This window comes from Punica granatum, chromosome 5 (assembly GCF_007655135.1).
Source record: "Punica granatum isolate Tunisia-2019 chromosome 5, ASM765513v2, whole genome shotgun sequence".
NCBI lineage: Eukaryota > Viridiplantae > Streptophyta > Magnoliopsida > Myrtales > Lythraceae > Punica > Punica granatum.
In genome coordinates this window covers 5399293-5416761 of record NC_045131.1, presented here as the reverse complement: position 1 = coordinate 5416761, position 17469 = coordinate 5399293, and the positions used below count along the sequence as shown (strand labels likewise).

At 39.7% G+C, this 17469-nt stretch overlaps 3 protein-coding genes across 3 annotated transcripts; 2 read left to right on the top strand and 1 right to left on the bottom strand.

Annotated features, from left to right (window-relative positions):
* Nucleotides 1–4766: 4766 nt before the first annotated feature.
* LOC116208845 (phospho-2-dehydro-3-deoxyheptonate aldolase 2, chloroplastic-like) lies at nucleotides 4767–7800 on the top strand. Its single transcript, XM_031542409.1, has 5 exons — nucleotides 4767–5444; nucleotides 5750–6027; nucleotides 6425–6701; nucleotides 6817–7062; nucleotides 7168–7800. Exons 1-5 carry the CDS (start codon nucleotides 4905–4907, stop codon nucleotides 7429–7431), a joined length of 1605 nt encoding a protein of 534 aa, XP_031398269.1. The 5' UTR covers nucleotides 4767–4904; the 3' UTR covers nucleotides 7432–7800.
* A 1983-nt stretch (nucleotides 7801–9783) lies between these two features.
* LOC116208847 lies at nucleotides 9784–12395 on the top strand. Its single transcript, XM_031542411.1, has 3 exons — nucleotides 9784–10567; nucleotides 11342–11452; nucleotides 11886–12395. Exons 1-3 carry the CDS (start codon nucleotides 9950–9952, stop codon nucleotides 12045–12047), a joined length of 891 nt encoding a protein of 296 aa, XP_031398271.1. The 5' UTR covers nucleotides 9784–9949; the 3' UTR covers nucleotides 12048–12395.
* An 18-nt stretch (nucleotides 12396–12413) lies between these two features.
* Nucleotides 12414–14313, bottom strand: LOC116208846 (2-hydroxy-6-oxo-2,4-heptadienoate hydrolase-like). Its single transcript, XM_031542410.1, has 5 exons — nucleotides 13781–14313; nucleotides 13270–13543; nucleotides 13090–13182; nucleotides 12884–12951; nucleotides 12414–12769 (listed from the first exon to the last, which is right to left on the bottom strand). Exons 1-5 carry the CDS (start codon nucleotides 14128–14130, stop codon nucleotides 12601–12603), a joined length of 954 nt encoding a protein of 317 aa, XP_031398270.1. The 5' UTR covers nucleotides 14131–14313; the 3' UTR covers nucleotides 12414–12600.
* Between the last annotated feature and the right edge of the window lie 3156 nt (nucleotides 14314–17469).

Sequence of the window (17469 nt, the reverse complement as noted above, 5' to 3'; positions counted from 1 at the left end):
AGATTTCAAATCTATGTAACTGTCCTTTTCAGGAAAAAAATGAAAAAGGAAATAATTATCAAATCAAAAATAAATTTTAACTTTTTACTATTTTTTGGAGTGTTACATATATTTGAAATCTATGTATCACTCATGTAAATATTTTTTCGAATTCCATGCATGTTGTCGTCGTAGTACTGTTTGTATTGAGAGTATAGATCTCATATGGAAAAGTTAATACGAATTCAATGAATTTATAAGAGATTGAATGTATATCACAACTTGTTGACTTAAATATTTACGTTGAAAATGAGTTCAGTAATCGCTTATAAACTTAATGGATAGTTTATATGATTTTTGACTTCTTTTCATCACCCCATAGTAAATTCCTATACACCGTTTGGCTTTATGATTATAATTCACTATGAAAAACCAAAGGAGCTTCATGTTTCATGGGGTGGGTCATTTTGGTTGTGTATCCACATGCCTCGAAAAAAGAAGGTAGCTAGTTTGTTTTACTATACATATATCATAACTCTCTAGGGCGCACGTCTCAAAGTTGGTCTGCTTCGCAAAAGAAGAAGAAGAAGAAGAAGAAGAAGAAGAAGAGAGAGTCTAAAAAACTCTTGTTTTGAACCAAGCAACATTTTCTGCATAATCATTCTGAACGCTTTTTTGTTTATTCTTTTTCGGTTACACGCTTGTTTTAATTTTTACTAGTAGTACACCCGTACTTCATTGCGGACTATGTGATAATGTTTTCGAACAATCATAGCTTATAATTAAATTACAATATTATTCTTATTGTATCACATCATGTATTATTAATTAGAAATTATGTACTTCGAAATTTAAAACTGGTGTCCTTCATTTTGACTAAATTTAAATTTTTTAATAAGAAAATAAAAATAATTTGATTGAAAATGAAAAGCACTTGATAAGAAATTGAGGATTTTGTGGGATTGGTTAATAATAAGAGTAAGAAAAACTATCAATGAATAGGTAGATTAAATGATGATTCAAAAAATAATTAAAAAAAGATGGCCTCAACAAAGAAGGAATGTGAACTAATAGAAATTGATTCAAACGGACCCAACGCTGCCTCTTAAGTAAGGTTCAAGTTCGTGTCTTGCCAATAGAGAAGATACATTAACATAGTGAACCAATTGGGTTTTGAATTGAATTACTCAGGGTCCGTTGGGGTCGGATACCATACTACACACCAAAAAAATGAAACCAAATAAATTTATATTAATAAAGTTATTTATTTATTTCTTTTTCACAGGTAAAGTCATTTATTTCTTTTTATTATAAAAAAAAAAGAAAAGAGAGAAGGATTTAAAGATATTTTATTATATCAAATCATTTGGTGAAACTTGGTTGAAGAAGGAGTTCCTTTTGGAACTCTCCTTTAGCTTAAGTATAGGTAAAATCATTTATTTCTTTTTTACTATAAAAAAAGAAAAGAAAAGAGAGATGGGTTTAAAAATATTTTATTATAGCAAATCATTTGGTGAAACTTGGCTAAAGGAGAATTTCCCTTTGGAACTCTGCTTTAGCTCAAGTATATAGATGTCATCATGCGGCAGTGTACTAATTTATTATTCTTTAATATTCTAACAAATATAAGGAAATCATGGGATTCGTATATGTTCGACCTTTGAGAAAAATATCAATTTGGTCCCCGAAAGATCATATTGCCATCAATTTAATCCTTTAAAGATCGTATTGTCATCAACTTGGTCATTTAAAGATTTGTACCATCAATATAGTCCTTCAAAGATTATATTGCCATCAATTTAATTTTTCACTAAAAAACGTTAGAATTTTTTTTTTCAGACAGAAGAAAAAATGCTCTCTCTCAGTCTCTTTCATACTCTCTTGTAACATTCAGTCTATATATGTTCATGTTGGAAATGTACGTATCTGCTTGGTTTATTTGTTCTTCTTCTAAATATCAATGGAAAAGATGAAGATGAATGGAGATGGAGGTGGAGATGGAGACTATCAGGCGATTGACATAATCACAGCGCATGTGTTTGAGTGAAAAATATTGTCGATTTTTTGTTTCAGTAGATATATTTTATTCTTTTTTTATATAGAAATTATTTGATGGAGTTAAGCAATAGAAACGGTCTTTTTAACGGAGGATTAATTTGATGGACGGAATGATTTTTGAAGGACCATATTGATTGCAAAAATCTTTGAAGGACCAAATTGATGGCAATATGATCTTCAAAGAACCATATCGATGGCAAAAATCTTTGAAGGACCATATTGATGGCAATAAGATCTTTGAACGACCATATTGATGGCAATAAGATATTTGAAGGACCATATTGATGATAATATAATTTTTGAAGAAGCTATTGATAGTTTTCTCTTCGGGCTTTTATCTCCCCATTAAAGCATCAGCAAACTAAGCAACTTTTTGAATCAAAGACACCAACTATGGTAAGAAAATCTAACACTAAACTCAGAAAAATGGAGTAATCAATCAAATGAGGAAGATGAGACATGGCTATTGGGTGTGACTCCTTAAGGAACTAAGATGAGACATGGAGTAATCTCCCCGTTCAAGTTCGATTCTCATCAAGTGAGATTATTTGTGCTCAATTTTTCATTTCCTTTTATTAAGTTTATGAGTCTCCTTTGTAATTTAAAAAATATATATACTCTTTTTGGAGGAATGGGCAAATTTTTTATGATCCTACCTGGGCATATGAAGTTAAAAAAAATACTCATCAAATTGCAACAGATGAAAATATGAGTGTCAATTCTTAATTATAACAATTTAGTTGATTCTTCTTTACCAAAAAAATTTATAGTGCAATCATTTTTTTTTACAATCCCTTTTGAATCATTGAATTGCAATTATTAATGAAGAAATAAATAATTAATAAATTTTTTCAAAATGTTAATTGCATCATATAACTGATTACACCATAAATATATTTTATCATATTATTGAAAAATAGGATCATCACGATTAATATATATATATATATATTGGGACTAAACAGGGTGGCCACTATGCTATCAAAGATGATATAATACAATGGTGCTATAAATAAATAAATTTTCATATTTAATATTGGTGATGTGAGACTATTTGTATTTATTAATTTGTTATTAAAATTTTTATTGCGTCGGACCATGCCTCACTTGGTAAAGGGGCGACCACTTACCAAAGCCACTCTGACACCATATTTAGTAGGTGTGGTGAATTGTGCATAGGAGTTGTACTTATGATCTCTTTGGTTTGGTAGCTACTTAAGGGAACGAGGGTGACTATCTCCACCTCATTCCTATTCTAACAAAAATATCCCATTCTAATTGATAAGGATTGATTTTAGCAATTCGATAGGTATTTTTTCTAAATAAAATCTTGAATTCGAGTTTTATCTTGTGAATGAAAAATCTTTTATTGAGACTTTTTAGTGGACCGACTTGACTTGAATTAGATTAATCAACATGATTCCCACCTTAAAAAAATATATCGTCCTCCACGTGACTTTGGGACGCTAAATTACGTAATTACGCCGATGCTTATTTGCGCATTCAAGGGGACGCCAATACAGTGGGACCTTCGAGTTCCCTTCCATTCATTGGTAAGAGTTACACCGCTCCCATTGGTAAGCATATTTACTATTTAAGTATACTTTTAGAACCTAATATGTGTTTGGTTTTAGAGTTTAATAGAGTTAAGTTTTGATTTTAATTGGGTTGTAATGATTATATTGTTGAATTATGAAAAAAAATGTGAAAAAGTAATTAATAGTTGGAAAAATTTAGTATTAAAAATTGAATTGAATGATTAAAAAAATTAAAAAAAATGAAAAAGTAATAATTGTATTGTTGACTTTTGTTGTGTAGCGAATAAAGTTAAGGTTAGAGTTAAAATTTTAAAAATCAACTTTAAAACCAAACGAATTGTTATTGTATTGTCCCTTACACGGCCGCGTTCGTACTCGTACTCGTTCGGGGAAACCGTATGGTAGACTCTGACGTTGCTGGGAGTTGCAATATCCGACACGTTGTGAAATCAAGAAAGTGAAGTGAAACCTCCATGTGACACACACCCGCTGAATCACTGATACAAATAATAATTCTATAATAACATGCAAAAAATTGAGGGGAAGAAGTATTGTTACAGTGGCACAAAAAACATCCTCACATAATCAAGAGATCATTGGTCGATTCTGATCAATGAGATGCACATGATCCGTTGTTTTGCTATATTTTTTTTTTCGGCATGTGACATGGTATTCAGAAGTCCAATATAATCGATTAATCCAGTCGAGCCGGGTAGGTTCACTAAGAAGTAAAAAATTTTCAAAGTGAATTTTTTCTATATACAAAATTCAAATTTTAAATTTTACTTAAGTATAATAAGTACTGAATCAATCGAACCAACTCACATTGATTATTTCTATAATTTCTTACCCTTGTTTTAGGAAAATAGGCTTCTCTTATTGCGAAAAAAAAAGAAGCTATAAGTTTATGGTATCTACAAAATGGTCCCTGGCTAACTCTAATTTTCCTAACTACCTTCTCCCGAATGGGATGGCTTGACCCCTCTGCCGCTGCCATCCCACTTCCTCTTTCGCTTTGACTGTTTGAACCTTCCCTCCTACCAAACCCTCTCGCTTTCTCTCTCTAGAAAAAAGACCAAAAGCTGCTCTGTCTGTCTGCCTTTCTCTCTCTCTCTCTCTCTCTCTCTCTCTCTGCATGTCCCCCTCTCCCTCCTGCTTATTTAAAACACTATAAATGCGTCCATCAACCCCTCACCACCTTCTCCCAAAAGCACTGCTGCCTTCTCTTTCTCTCTCTAAAACCTCACTGCCATTGTAGCTCTAGAAAGAGAGAGAGAGAGAGGAAGCAGAAGGACAGAGAGGAAAAAAGCTCTGTACAATTTGTCGACAATGGCTCTCGCAAACCCTTCTTCCTCCGCAGCCCTCTCCTCCTCCTCCCTCTACTCCGCCTCTCAGTCCTTCTCCAAGCAGCCCGCTTTCTCTGTCCTCCCCCCACCCACCACCAAATCCCATTCCAAGACCCGCCAAATCTCCGCCGTCCACGCAGCCGAGCCCGCGCCCAAGCCCGCCACCGCCACCGCCACCGCCACCGTCCCGAAACCCGCCGCCCCCACCCCCTCCGGGAAATGGACCCTCGACAGCTGGAAGCTGAAGAAGGCCCTCCAGCTGCCTGAGTACCCCAACGCTAATGAGCTCGAGACGGTTCTCAAGACCATCGAGAACTTCCCGCCTATCGTGTTTGCTGGAGAGGCCCGCAACCTCGAGGAACGGCTGGGGGAGGCCGCCATGGGCAACGCTTTCCTTCTCCAGGGTGGGGACTGCGCGGAGAGCTTCAAGGAATTCAGTGCTAACAACATCAGGGACACCTTCAGGATTCTGCTTCAGATGGGTGTCGTCCTCATGTTCGGCGGGCAGGTGCCTGTGATTAAGGTAAAATTTTGCTACCGGTGGCGTTCTCCGGCGTCGATCATAATTTGTTCAAATCTATAGATCTATAATTTGTCTGAATCTATTGCCTAAAGGTATACAAATCAGATGAATGTTTAGGTGATTATGCCTTTAATATCTCAGACAAAGTTGGATTATGATGGATGGGTTTATTGATGTTAAAACTGCTTGTTACATATGAAAAAATAATTATTTGGTCGTTCAGTAGAGGATGTTTAGGATTTCAATTTCTGTTGGCTGGATAGCTGAAAACATTTGTGGGGTTCAAATTTGAATCTGTCTATCAGGTGGGAAGAATGGCGGGTCAGTTTGCTAAGCCGAGATCTGACCCCTACGAGGAGAAGAACGGAAAGAAGCTGCCGAGTTACAAAGGAGACAACATAAATGGGGATACTTTTGATGAGAAGTCGAGGATTCCCGATCCTGAGAGGATGATCAGGGCTTACTGCCAGTCCTCTGCTACCCTTAACCTGCTGAGAGCCTTCGCCACTGGAGGTTACGCTGCGATGCAGAGGGTCACCCAGTGGAATCTCGATTTCGCCGAGCACAGCGAGCAGGGAGACAGGTATAGAACATAAAAGGCTTGAATCTATGAGTTCTGTACAGATAAAAATATCTTTGTTGCTAGTGATAAGGGAGGCTTGAAAAGGTTCGAAATCTTTGTGCCTTTAGCTGATTCCTGATTTTGGCTCTTTCTGGCATGTGATTTGAAATTGTCGTAAATGGTATCAGTTTCTCGAAAAGCTATGGTGCATGTGATTTAAAACCCTAAAACCCTTCCTTTAAGAAAATTCCTATAAAATTTGGCTAAGAACTCCACCATGTTTTGCCAATTGAAGTAAAATTCACGAATATTCTTAGTCAGTTGATACGATCTGTGGTTTGACTCATGGAATGGATTCTTTAGACTATAAAAATTCGCACTAGTTTAACTTAGTTCGCTCTGGGGAATGTCTAAACAGGTACCAGGAACTTGCCCACCGGGTTGACGAGGCCTTAGGTTTCATGGCTGCTGCAGGACTTACGGTGGATCACCCGATCATGACCACAACCGAGTTCTGGACATCCCATGAATGCTTGCTCTTGCCTTACGAGCAGTCACTCACGAGACTGGACTCGACCTCTGGGCTCTACTATGACTGCTCTGCTCACATGCTCTGGGTTGGCGAGCGGACTCGCCAGCTGGATGGGGCCCATGTTGAGTTCATGAGAGGAATTGCCAACCCTCTTGGCATTAAGGTACCTGAAGTGCTAGCCACTTTGCATGATTTTCCGAGAGAATGCAAGATATGATGAATTCCATGATCAACATTAGCGGAAGTCTTTATTAACTCTTGAAACCTTGATGTTGCAGGTGAGCAACAAGATGGATCCCAAGGATCTCGTTAAACTTGTCGAAATCCTGAACCCACAAAACAAGCCAGGAAGAATCACAGTCATTGTCAGGATGGGTGCCGAGAATATGAGGGTAAAGCTTGCACACTTGATTCGGGCAGTACGCAATGCTGGGCAAATCGTGACTTGGGTGTGTGATCCCATGCACGGGAACACAATAAAGGCGCCCTGTGGCCTGAAGACCCGTGCCTTCGATGCAATTCTGGTACAATATAGCTACTTCTTGCATTGTCTAGATTGTGCAATTCTGATTGCCAGTTAATTAAAAGCATTGCATGTTCTTACTATTATTACCTGTTTGATGATACAGGCTGAAGTGCGGGCATTCTTCGATGTTCATGACCAAGAAGGAAGCCACCCTGGTGGGATCCACCTCGAGATGACCGGCCAGAATGTGACCGAGTGCATTGGAGGATCTCGAACAGTGACTTTTGATGATTTGGGCTCACGCTACCACACCCACTGCGACCCAAGGCTCAATGCTTCTCAGGCCCTCGAGCTCGCATTCATCATTGCAGAGCGGCTCAGAAAGAGGAGGATTGGGACACAGCGCCTGCTTTCTCTCAGCCTCTAAGCCGCTGTTCCGGAAAAGAAAGCAGCGATGAATTTCCTGGTAATTTTTATATGCTATTTGAATAAAGTTGGTATGGTTCCCATCGAACCCATTGTTTGTTGTTGCAATTTTCAGTGCCAATGCTTTAGCAGTTTGTGTGAGAACTTCTGGGTAGTCGCAAATTAGGGGCAAATTGTCCTGTTGCAGGGGGAATTGCAAAACCGGGTATGGAAGGATAAGCTATCGTAGAATGTTAACGATTTGTTGTTACTATCTACTTTCGTTCGAGTTTGATTAATGCTGTGGTGTATGAATGTAGTTCGACAAGAAAGATCTTTAAATCAATAGATAGAAATAAGGACACATCAAGGTCGAATGTGGCTTCTGAAACTGCCCGAGTTGCATACGTCGTTTTACTTGACCACTATTGGTATCAACAATACTGAGTCGATCACAAAGGTAAACTTTTCCGAATTGGCGTGAGAGGAAATTTCGCACGGAGGCCAATCGTGTAAACTGCGATCGAGTGACTGGTCGGAAATGAGTAGGAACATGAACGTTGGATTATGGATTGGAGTTCAAGAAGCTTCAGTCTAGTTGCTTGCTTTGGGCACTGACAGAAAGCTTGTTCCATGTTTGCATGTGGAAAACAGAGAAAGCTACCAAAAAGTATTCCAAAATGTACCAAAGACGTTTTCTCCATTTGTTTCGGTCCCTACTCTCTCTTTCTGCTGACGCAAAATGAATGTTCAAGGAAATAGGAGAACTACATTGACAGGAATTACGCACCGAGCATGCAATCTTATCTGTTCGGACATCGATATACCTGTACTGTCACGATAGTTTGGAACTCATCGATGGTTAGATGTCACCAAGGTCCAACAATCGATAGCTTATCATTATATAGTTCGATGAAGGGGGCATTCTTGACCGACCGAGGAAAATTTCACAGAGGTTTCTTTTTGTCCTGTCCTAAGCATTCAATGAAAAGTCTATTGATATGAAAAAGTGTAGGCCATTATTTCTGTCTGCATATGCATGGAAACTACTGCGTACTTTACGTTTTCATATATATATATATATATATATAAATATAATTTTTTGCTGGAAAGATACTTAGGTTTTTCATATTTTTGAAGATGCTTTTGAATATCCGAGGAATAACATAAAAGCAGACAACGGGCAAGAAAGGGCCAATCTAAGAACTTGGAGGGAAACAATGTTTGATCGACGATGGAATGAAAAAAAAAAAGAAAAGAAAAAAAGAAAGGTGAATAACATTTGGAAATATAGGTGCAAGAGTCGTTCGAAGTTAGGTGGGCTGGCCTTTCTTCGAGAGGCCAAAACCACATGGCAGAAGTAGATGAGATTAAAATGGCGATTGAGTAGTAAATTTTGAATTCCATTGTAGATCCCCAAACGGCACGTGCCCATCTAATTCTCAATTTTGTGTTGTTAGATCCTGTTCTTTTGGTTGGATCTTTCTTTCGTACGGGTTTCGCGGTATTCTTATGATGAATTCGGTCTTTCGTGCGTTTTAGGTTCTTACTTTTCGATGCTGTCAACATATGGATCAAGTATCACATGTTCCGTTCGCTATGGTTACCTTAACTTTGTGCAATGTGCAGTTGTTGTGTGAATAACGACAGCAACCAATGTGTTTCAAGCTGATGATTGGTCGTTGTCGAAGCTGTCATTGTAAGAACAGACTTTCATCTCTTTCCTGCTAGCATATATAACAATAACACGTTCTGAAGATTTTTTCCTTTGTTCAATAGAAAGAGAGCTTTATATAAATAGTTTCTCTGGAATCCTCTAAAATGGAATAATTCGATTCATTTCATAAGAATTATGTTGTTCGGAGTCCAAATAACACAAGATTTCTCATAAATATATAAGATTTACGTTTGATTTCAAATCAAAGTCAAAATCAATAAGATTTAGTTAGAATTCGATTGGCGGAAAATTGACTACATGCAAATATATTATTATCAATTCAATTCAATTTTAGAATGCATTCCAGACAAAATTATTCAATCCATTTCAGTTAAATTCTTTAATTTTTCAAGTAACACAATTTCTTTACAATTGAATTGAACTGAACCGAATTAAACGAACTGAATTGAAACCATTTTTTTTTTTTTTAAAGAAATGATCCCAAATTGGGTGAAAGAGATTCAGAAGAAAGAAGGTAAACAAGAATGCGACCTGATTGGGCCCAGTCCAGGGCCGGTTCCATTGTAGGCCCACATGCATTTCAGGCTGAAAGCCCATTGGGCTGAAGAGTGGAAATCAGTGAGCAGTGAACCCCCAGCTCATTTTAGCTATGTCAACTAAACTGCGCCGATAGGCCCTCGCGCCATTCATAGAACTCATCGCCCAGCTTCTTCTGTTGCTCACTCGGTTGGTCGCTCCGCTGACCGAACTGTGAAACCTTCCACCTGCACAGCCGAAATGGAAGTCGTCTCTCTTCCCAACTCCGACCTACCAGAACCCTAATCCTCACTCACCCGCACCACTCGCAGGCTCACCGATCGCCATGTCAGTCCTGTTATCGGCCCAATTGCAGAACCCATCGCCCCGCATCGCCCTTCACTTCCCCCGTCCCCCCGCTATCAGAAGCCCCGGCCTCATCCTCCCAATTGCCAATTCCCATTTCCACATTGTACAGCACAGAGCTCTACTGAGATGGCACGGCGGCTTCGCTTCCAATATGTGCCGCGTCAGAGCTTACTCTTCCGATGGCTCTGTCTACGGGGAGAACAAGAACGCTCCCGGTAATTTTGGGGTTGATTCTTTTCTTTCGATTGTTGAGTCTCTCTGCCTTCTTTCTTCGGCGGCTGTTTCGATAGTGTTGGCGGTTAGAAGAAGTGTTTTTGGAGGGTTCGGGGATAGGGTTTTGGTGTGGGTTGTTGTTGTATTGATATGTGGAGTTGCGATTGGGAGTTTGGTTAGGATTCGGCAATGGAGAAGGTTTTTTAACCAGTCGGTGAAATCGGGCGGTGGTCGGGATTTGAATTTGGTGGAGAGAGTTGAGAAATTGGAGGAGGATCTGAGAAGCTCTGCAACAATAATACGGGGCTTGTCGCGGCAGCTCGAGAAGCTCGGGATTAGGTTTCGGCTTACTCGGAAAGCATTGACAGAACCAATAGCTGAGGTTGTGAGTTTATCATTGTTCTGATTATTTCTAGCACTGATTTATTGCTTGTTTTGTATATTAAGCGATAAAGTCTAGCTCTTGTCATCATTTCCTGCAAACTTGTGCACAAAATGTTTGATTTTGAGCCAGAAAAGACCTAATCTTACATACTTTGATCTCCCGTTTTGCTGTAAGGATGAGCGTAGTTGTGTATGAGAGAGTGGTCTGAATAAGGGGATATCATTTTTACATATAGTTTCAAATCATATACTTCTGCCAACAGAAATGATATATTTAGAAAATCAAAGAAATTGGGCCATTATTACAAATTGACATGTGTTTCCATTAGCTTAGGGATTTGCCGGAATATATATATATATGTATGTCTTGGCTCCACTTTCCAGAACCTCTTGAAGGAGCTTACAATTTAGATGTTGCTCAAGGAATGAATTGTCGGATTAGATTGAGTATTCAAAGATCTCACAGATTATCCCAAGTTGAACATTAATTTCTTAGGACTTTATAGGAGAGACCGAGCTCTTTCAGCAGCATATCCAGCAACAGGACCATTTAAAATATGTGCTCTCAACTCTTATTTGGTTCTTTTACGTGGTGCCTACAACTTTATTATTCCCCGGGACAATTTTTGGCACGATCATTGGATTCCTGGCCGTAAATTTGAGATATTGGAATTATTCTATTACTTGTTAACCTGAAAGAAATTGTCTAATCTTGTGTAAGACTGATTGAAGGGATTAAAAGTCTATTTTGCATTTCGTTTTTGGTGTCAAGACTGCAGCCTTGGCTCAAAAGAATTCAGAGGCCACCCGTGCATTAGCAGCACAAGAGGACATTCTTGAGAAGGAGCTGGGTGAAATTCAAAAGGTTTTGCTGGCTATGCAGGTAATTTCTTGTGACGTGAAAATGTAATACATAGTTTACTTGGAGACCGAATATTCAGATGTTAGGTGACTTGTGGAGTACGTGAATAATTCCAAAAACAGTCTTTAGTACGTTAGGATCATCGTGAAATTTTTTCCTATGCTGTTGGTTGTGTCGAAGTTGTTTAAACATTGTTTTTTCTTTTTATTTTTTGGCATTAATTTTATAATTTCAGAATTTGAGCTGGGCCAGTATTGTCTCTGCTCTTCTTTGTTTTACTTTTTGCTTAAAATGTCTCTGTACCTCTCCTAGCATATTATTAGTCCAGAATACTCCTGGAGTCTTGGCTCATTTAGATAGTGCTTTCTTCCATGTCCAGGTTTCTTCCCCTTTCGTTCAATTCAAATGGAGCAGTAATTGATCATTGACTTGACTGTTATCTTGTGTTTTGTAGGAGCAGCAGCAGAAACAACTGGAGCTTATTCTTGTAATCGGGAAGACCAGTAAGCTTTGGGATAGCCGGCAAGAGCCCGTTGAACACCGACATACAAATGAAACTTTGGTTTCCACCGAGGAGGATGGGAAGCCAGTAGAGGTCCATCAGACTCAAGCATAAATAACGACAGGGCCTAGAATCTGAAGCTGAGGCATCGAAGATGTTGAGTAGCTGTTCCCCTGCACAGGATCGAATTGCTTTATGCTTCACTCTGTCAAGTTAGATCTCCCTGTCCGGTCGAGAGCCATATGTCAAGGAATCATTTCAACCTCAAGGTCTGTGAGTAAGAATTCGAGGGAACTCGTGTAAGAGCATGCCATTACGCAGGTGCGCCTACAGGAGTCAGCTTCTTGGGCAATATTTGTCTGGCGAGCCATTCATTTCAAGGGGGACAGAATCTTGTAACACTAATGTTTCAATTTGGTTCTGTTATTGATTTTACCCTTATATTCATCGAATTTTGAACTATATTCACCACCGAAATAATTAGATAATAATTGCATTCATCCATTCCTTAGACTGTCAACCGCAATGTTCTGAATGCGACGGTGATATATGAGACAAATGAACAAGGCTAGCTTTCTCATGAAAGCTGTAAAGAATCATCACTTGATAAAAGTAGTACAATTCTGAGGCTGAGGAAGCTGAAGTTGGCAAAGCAACAGAGACCTGTTTAGTCTGCCTTCAGGACGGTGCTCTGTTTTTCTTGATTCGGTCGGGGAAGGCTATCAACAAGGAAAGCTTTTAGGTGATTCCTAATATCTTTCAGCTTCTCCATGGTAAGTGCGTGCCCTGCGTCCTTTACGATGATCATCTCTACCTGTTCATTCCCTTCCAGATGCCTGCAAATTAACATATGCCAACTTGATATCTTTCATGGTTTACTCAGTTAAAAACCGAAAGGTCTCGAGTAGGTAACGTGAATTAATACTTGAAAATAGTTCGGTTGATGGTACCTCTTTAGCCTGTGAGCCAGTTGAATTGGGAAGATTTGGTCATACTCCCCCCATATTATCAGTGTCGGCTGCAGCAAACAACAAACCACGAATGACTTAATGCCGAACTCTTCACACTAGTGATCGATAAGCGTAACATCATCTTACGTCTTCGTTTCAGTTTTTCACAGTAGAATTCTGAAGTTTCATAAGGAAGAAGGCCTAACCTGGGTGATCTTAGGGAGATTAGACAGAGTTCGATTCTTGTGTAAAGCATGGACCAGCTCTGTTCTTTCCTTAATGTTCTCGGAGAAAATTTCCTGCCCCAAAGAATTGTGAATGGAGATCATTATTCCATCACGGACATGAAATTTTTTTGAAATGGTTTATTCTATGCAGATACTTACATCGATGAAATCCTGCACGAAGCAAGAAGGCATGGCCTTTGGGGGCTTGTGGAAGGCCAGCTTCATCATATCCTTCACCTTCTCCTGTGACGTTGGGAAGAGCAGGTCGACCGCCTCCTCCACGCTCCCGACCTTGAAAAGTCCCTCGGCCATGTCCTTCTCCTCCATGCTAACCCCAGAGCCCAACAATGCCAACCTCTCGACCCTCTCTGGGAACTGCACCCCTAGGGAGTAAGCCACAAATCCGCCATAGCTCAACCCTGCTACGCTCATCCTGTTGGAAAAATGAATCAAATGATTATTTCATCGTGTAATGTTTAAGCTAACATCCGATCCTAATTGTCAAACGTGTCTTTCGCAATGTAGCCGGAAATATACATAAGTTCATAACCATTATTAGTAGACGTACCATTCAGCCCGTCCATGAAATATAGGAATATATGTAATCAACATCCCTTTCGTCGACTGATAAATTAAAGGCATCAGATTGAAATGGTGCTATGGAATATACCTGGAGACCCCTAGGACGTCCATGAGCGCCGCCACACACCTGGCCTGGAACTCCTCGGACCGGTCAGGCCGGGTCGTGTACGAATCCCCAAAGAATACCAGGTCGGGCACGTATACGTTGTACCGTGACACAAACAGATGCAGGAAATCGTTCCACTGCCAGATTGCATTGGACCCGACCCCGTGGATCAGGACAAGGTCCGGCCGGGCGGGGTCCGGCTTCTTGGGGGCCCAGCAGTGCATGACAGTGCCGTCCCCGAGGTCTGTCTTGCCCGCCCTTAGGCCCGCCCGGGAGAACGAGCGGCGGAACAGCCAGTCTATCGCCGCGATGAAGCTGAAACATTTCACCATGATTTTAGATTAGTTGAATCCAATCCGAGGAAAAATCGCTCGGAATTTTCAGAGATCGTCTTGTCGCTGATACAGAAATTTGATGAGGCGAGAGCTGCTATGAAGGTTGAAGAAGGCTCTTAACTAACAGACATAAGAGTCCACCTCGACGGGCGAGGTGGGTGGGGAAGGGTCAATAATCTCCTTCAATGATTTTAAAAGATATATTCTATTAATATATACGATGACGATATTATATTCCACTGTATATCACACCTTTTCCTAGCTCGTTTTCCTTTTTGTGAATTTTTCCGTATATATATATATATATATATATATTATTCGTCTCCAATTCCCATTGGTCTCATTACATGTAATACAGCTTGGTGTTTCTGAATGTGGATTTATCAAAATTATATATAATATTACTGGAAAAAAAATTCAACTAAACTGAAGATAGTATATGTATTTTTCTCTGTGCAGGACTATATAACATCTAAAAGAATTTAAAAATCGACTAATAAAATTACGATATTATACTCTTTCCCGATGTTGTTTAGAGTCTCTGGCCGGCAAAAGCATCAGTCTAGAGTTTGATCTGTGATTTGAACATGTGACCACCCACGAACCTAACACCATCACCAACCCTTTAACTAAATTTTAATTATTTGACTTCCCAGTCTATTATTATACGAAGTTCGGCCTACCGAGAGGTTCTCTAACTAATACTTGTTTATGTTGAATGATTAACTAAAGCTGATTTTTGCACATTTCTTTTTGGAGCCATTTCATCGCTCGCTCGCGTAGTTGAAATCACATTTTTCGTATCCAACTACTGCTAGATACAAAAGAATTAGCGTTCGTATGGACAGATTTGTTTGAGTCTGCAAGACTAATAATATCAAGAACAACAAGAAATGACCCCTTTTTTTATGATTTAATCTCAGTTTTAGATCAAAATTAATTTTTACCATAGTTTTAGCATACTTGGAGTCCATGATTTAGATCCACAGTGTGACAGATCTACAAATCTGATTATTCAGTAAGTATTTCATACAATTTCATCTTAGCTGGATGATCATGGTATTATTTATGATATAAAGTAGTCACATCCATTGGCGATATGCCAATACGAATGTCACCAACATTGACTGACGTTGCTCCTCAAGACCAACTCCGCGATAGACTTGTTAATTTTTGGTTTACGTATGTATATATGCATACAGCACAATCTTACTATGCAAGTGTGGTTTGTAACATCGCTGAAATCCAAAATTATATTCACGCTTTTTAAGCGCTTAATTTTCGAACAACTAACTAACATAATAAGGACCTGGAAATCGTCGAATGACGTTTCTCGTCCTGGAAACATAGCCATCTCACAACACCAGACCACATATAGGGTCCACAACATACTGTCATCTCTTCTTCGGGTCTGCGACGGCGGTCTTGTTGACTTGAGCTGCGTCGCAGTTTGACCATTGTTGCAGATTCTCGGCTCGCTTTTGTGATTCCATCTTCCACTGCTCTTGTTCGGAGAAGATCACACTCACTACTCCTGCGTTCTCCTTCTTCACCCTGCGATCAACAACTTTGATCAACAGATCATCATCGTCGATGTCTAGCAATAGATACGAAGGGGGTGGCTGCGACAGGCCGAAGTGCTCCCAGGCTTCAAAGTCAATGCTGCATCTCACGCAGTCGACGCCTGCCATTGCAAGAGCGTCAATTGACATATCTTATTATAGAGATATACTCGAGTTCAGTATTGATTTTTCGAACGTGTTCTGGTGTATTTTTTTTTAGTTGAGAGGAAAGAGCAGTGGTAATGTGTTCTTTTATATGGAGAAGCCATATGCGACGAGCTAGTACATCGATTTAATGGAGTTATTGATGGAGTGCTGTTGAGGTCATGTGAAGTAATACAAAGTGAGGAAGAAGATGAAATCACGGATCATGAACTTTTCCCTAGCCATGTTAAATGTGTATATATGTATTATACGTCAGCACGTATGTAATCGGAATATAGATATACGTGTAAGTGTGTAACCAGAATTCGGCTCGTGGATCTTATGGGGTCATGCGCTCGAGCATTCATTTGAACGGGGACGGGATCTTGTAACGCTAGTGTTCTGATTTGGTCCTGTTATTCATTTAAGCCTTCTATATATCAAACTGTATCTGTCCAATTCCAAACTATCTCCACCTTCGACACAAACGAATACGTCTAGCTTTTTCATGAAGGCTGTAAAGAATCAACACTCAAAGAACTTTATACCGATGAAAGATATCACAATCTGAGGTAAGGAACAGAACAGAGACATCTTATTCCGTCTTCAGGCTGTTGCTCTGTTTTTCTTGATCCGGACGGGGAAGGCTATCGGTGAGGAAAGCTTTCTGGTGCTGTTCTAGCGGCTTCTCCCCCTGAGGTACGTGCCCTGCGTCCTTTATGATCACCAGCTCTACTCGTTCATTCCCTCCCAAGTGCCTGCATATTAACATTACCATCTTGATCTCTTTCTCGGCTTACTCGATGGAAAACCAAAAGGGTCGACTTGAATAGGCTGCGTGAGCCAGTACTTCAAAAGGGTCCATTTCATCATACCTCTTTAGCCTGTGAGCCAATTCAATTGGGAAGATTTGATCATACTCCCCCCATATTATCGGTGTTGGCTGCATCGAACAAAGACTGGCTTATTGACAAACTCATCACAGCAGCAGCACCGTCAGTCCGTCATGTCCGAAAATTTCCAAAGTTCCATAAGGAAGTAGGCCTTACCCGGGTGATCCTAGGAAGATCGGACTGAGTTCGGTTCTCATAGAAAGCATGGATCAGCTCTGTCCTTTCCTTCATGTTCTTTGTGATAATTTCCTGCCCGAATTGTGTAGGTAAATCGTTATCCCGTCATGAACATGAATTGGTTCAGAGCGGCCGATCCCATAGATACTTACATCGACGAATTCCTGGATGATGCAAGAAGGTATGGGTATGGCGGCCTTAGGGGGCCTGTGGATCATCAGCTTCGATTATATCCTTCATCTTCTTCTGCGGCATTGGGAAGAGCAGCTGGACCGCCTCCTCTAGACTACCAACCTTGAAAAGCCCCTCGGCCACGTCCTTGTGTTGGCATGTAAACTTGATCTTATCGGTAAATGCTTTGAATGGAAGAAGTTTCTAGTGTCATCGGAAAATGATGAATCCTTTGACTAGTGAAAGTTTCTAGGGTCATTGGATAGTGATGAATTAAATGGGAGATGTCATTAATAGAGTAACTAGAATCTTCTCTTGAGATATATAAATATGTAATATGATGAATTATGAAAATATAAGAAAAAGAAGAATATATCAATAAAGTCTCT

What these genes read in the sequence shown, in the direction of transcription:
- LOC116208847 (XM_031542411.1), top strand. Translation starts at nt 9,950, where the DNA reads ATGTCAGTCCTGTTATCGGCCCAATTGCAGAACCCATCGCCCCGCATC. An exon ending in TGACAGAACCAATAGCTGAG is followed by an intron (nt 10,568 to 11,341) that starts GTTGTGAGTTTA and finishes TTTGGTGTCAAG; the next exon opens with ACTGCAGCCTTGGCTCAAAA. An exon ending in AGGTTTTGCTGGCTATGCAG is followed by an intron (nt 11,453 to 11,885) that starts GTAATTTCTTGT and finishes TGTGTTTTGTAG; the next exon opens with GAGCAGCAGCAGAAACAACT.
- LOC116208845 (XM_031542409.1), top strand. Translation starts at nt 4,905, where the DNA reads ATGGCTCTCGCAAACCCTTCTTCCTCCGCAGCCCTCTCCTCCTCCTCC. An exon ending in CACAGCGAGCAGGGAGACAG is followed by an intron (nt 6,028 to 6,424) that starts GTATAGAACATA and finishes ATGTCTAAACAG; the next exon opens with GTACCAGGAACTTGCCCACC. An exon ending in GTGCCTTCGATGCAATTCTG is followed by an intron (nt 7,063 to 7,167) that starts GTACAATATAGC and finishes TTGATGATACAG; the next exon opens with GCTGAAGTGCGGGCATTCTT.
- LOC116208846 (XM_031542410.1), bottom strand. Translation starts at nt 14,130, where the DNA reads ATGGTGAAATGTTTCAGCTTCATCGCGGCGATAGACTGGCTGTTCCGC. An exon ending in ATCTCCCTAAGATCACCCAG is followed by an intron (nt 12,952 to 13,089) that starts GTTAGGCCTTCT and finishes TGTTTGCTGCAG; the next exon opens with CCGACACTGATAATATGGGG. An exon ending in CTGGCTCACAGGCTAAAGAG is followed by an intron (nt 12,770 to 12,883) that starts GTACCATCAACC and finishes GTTAATTTGCAG; the next exon opens with GCATCTGGAAGGGAATGAAC.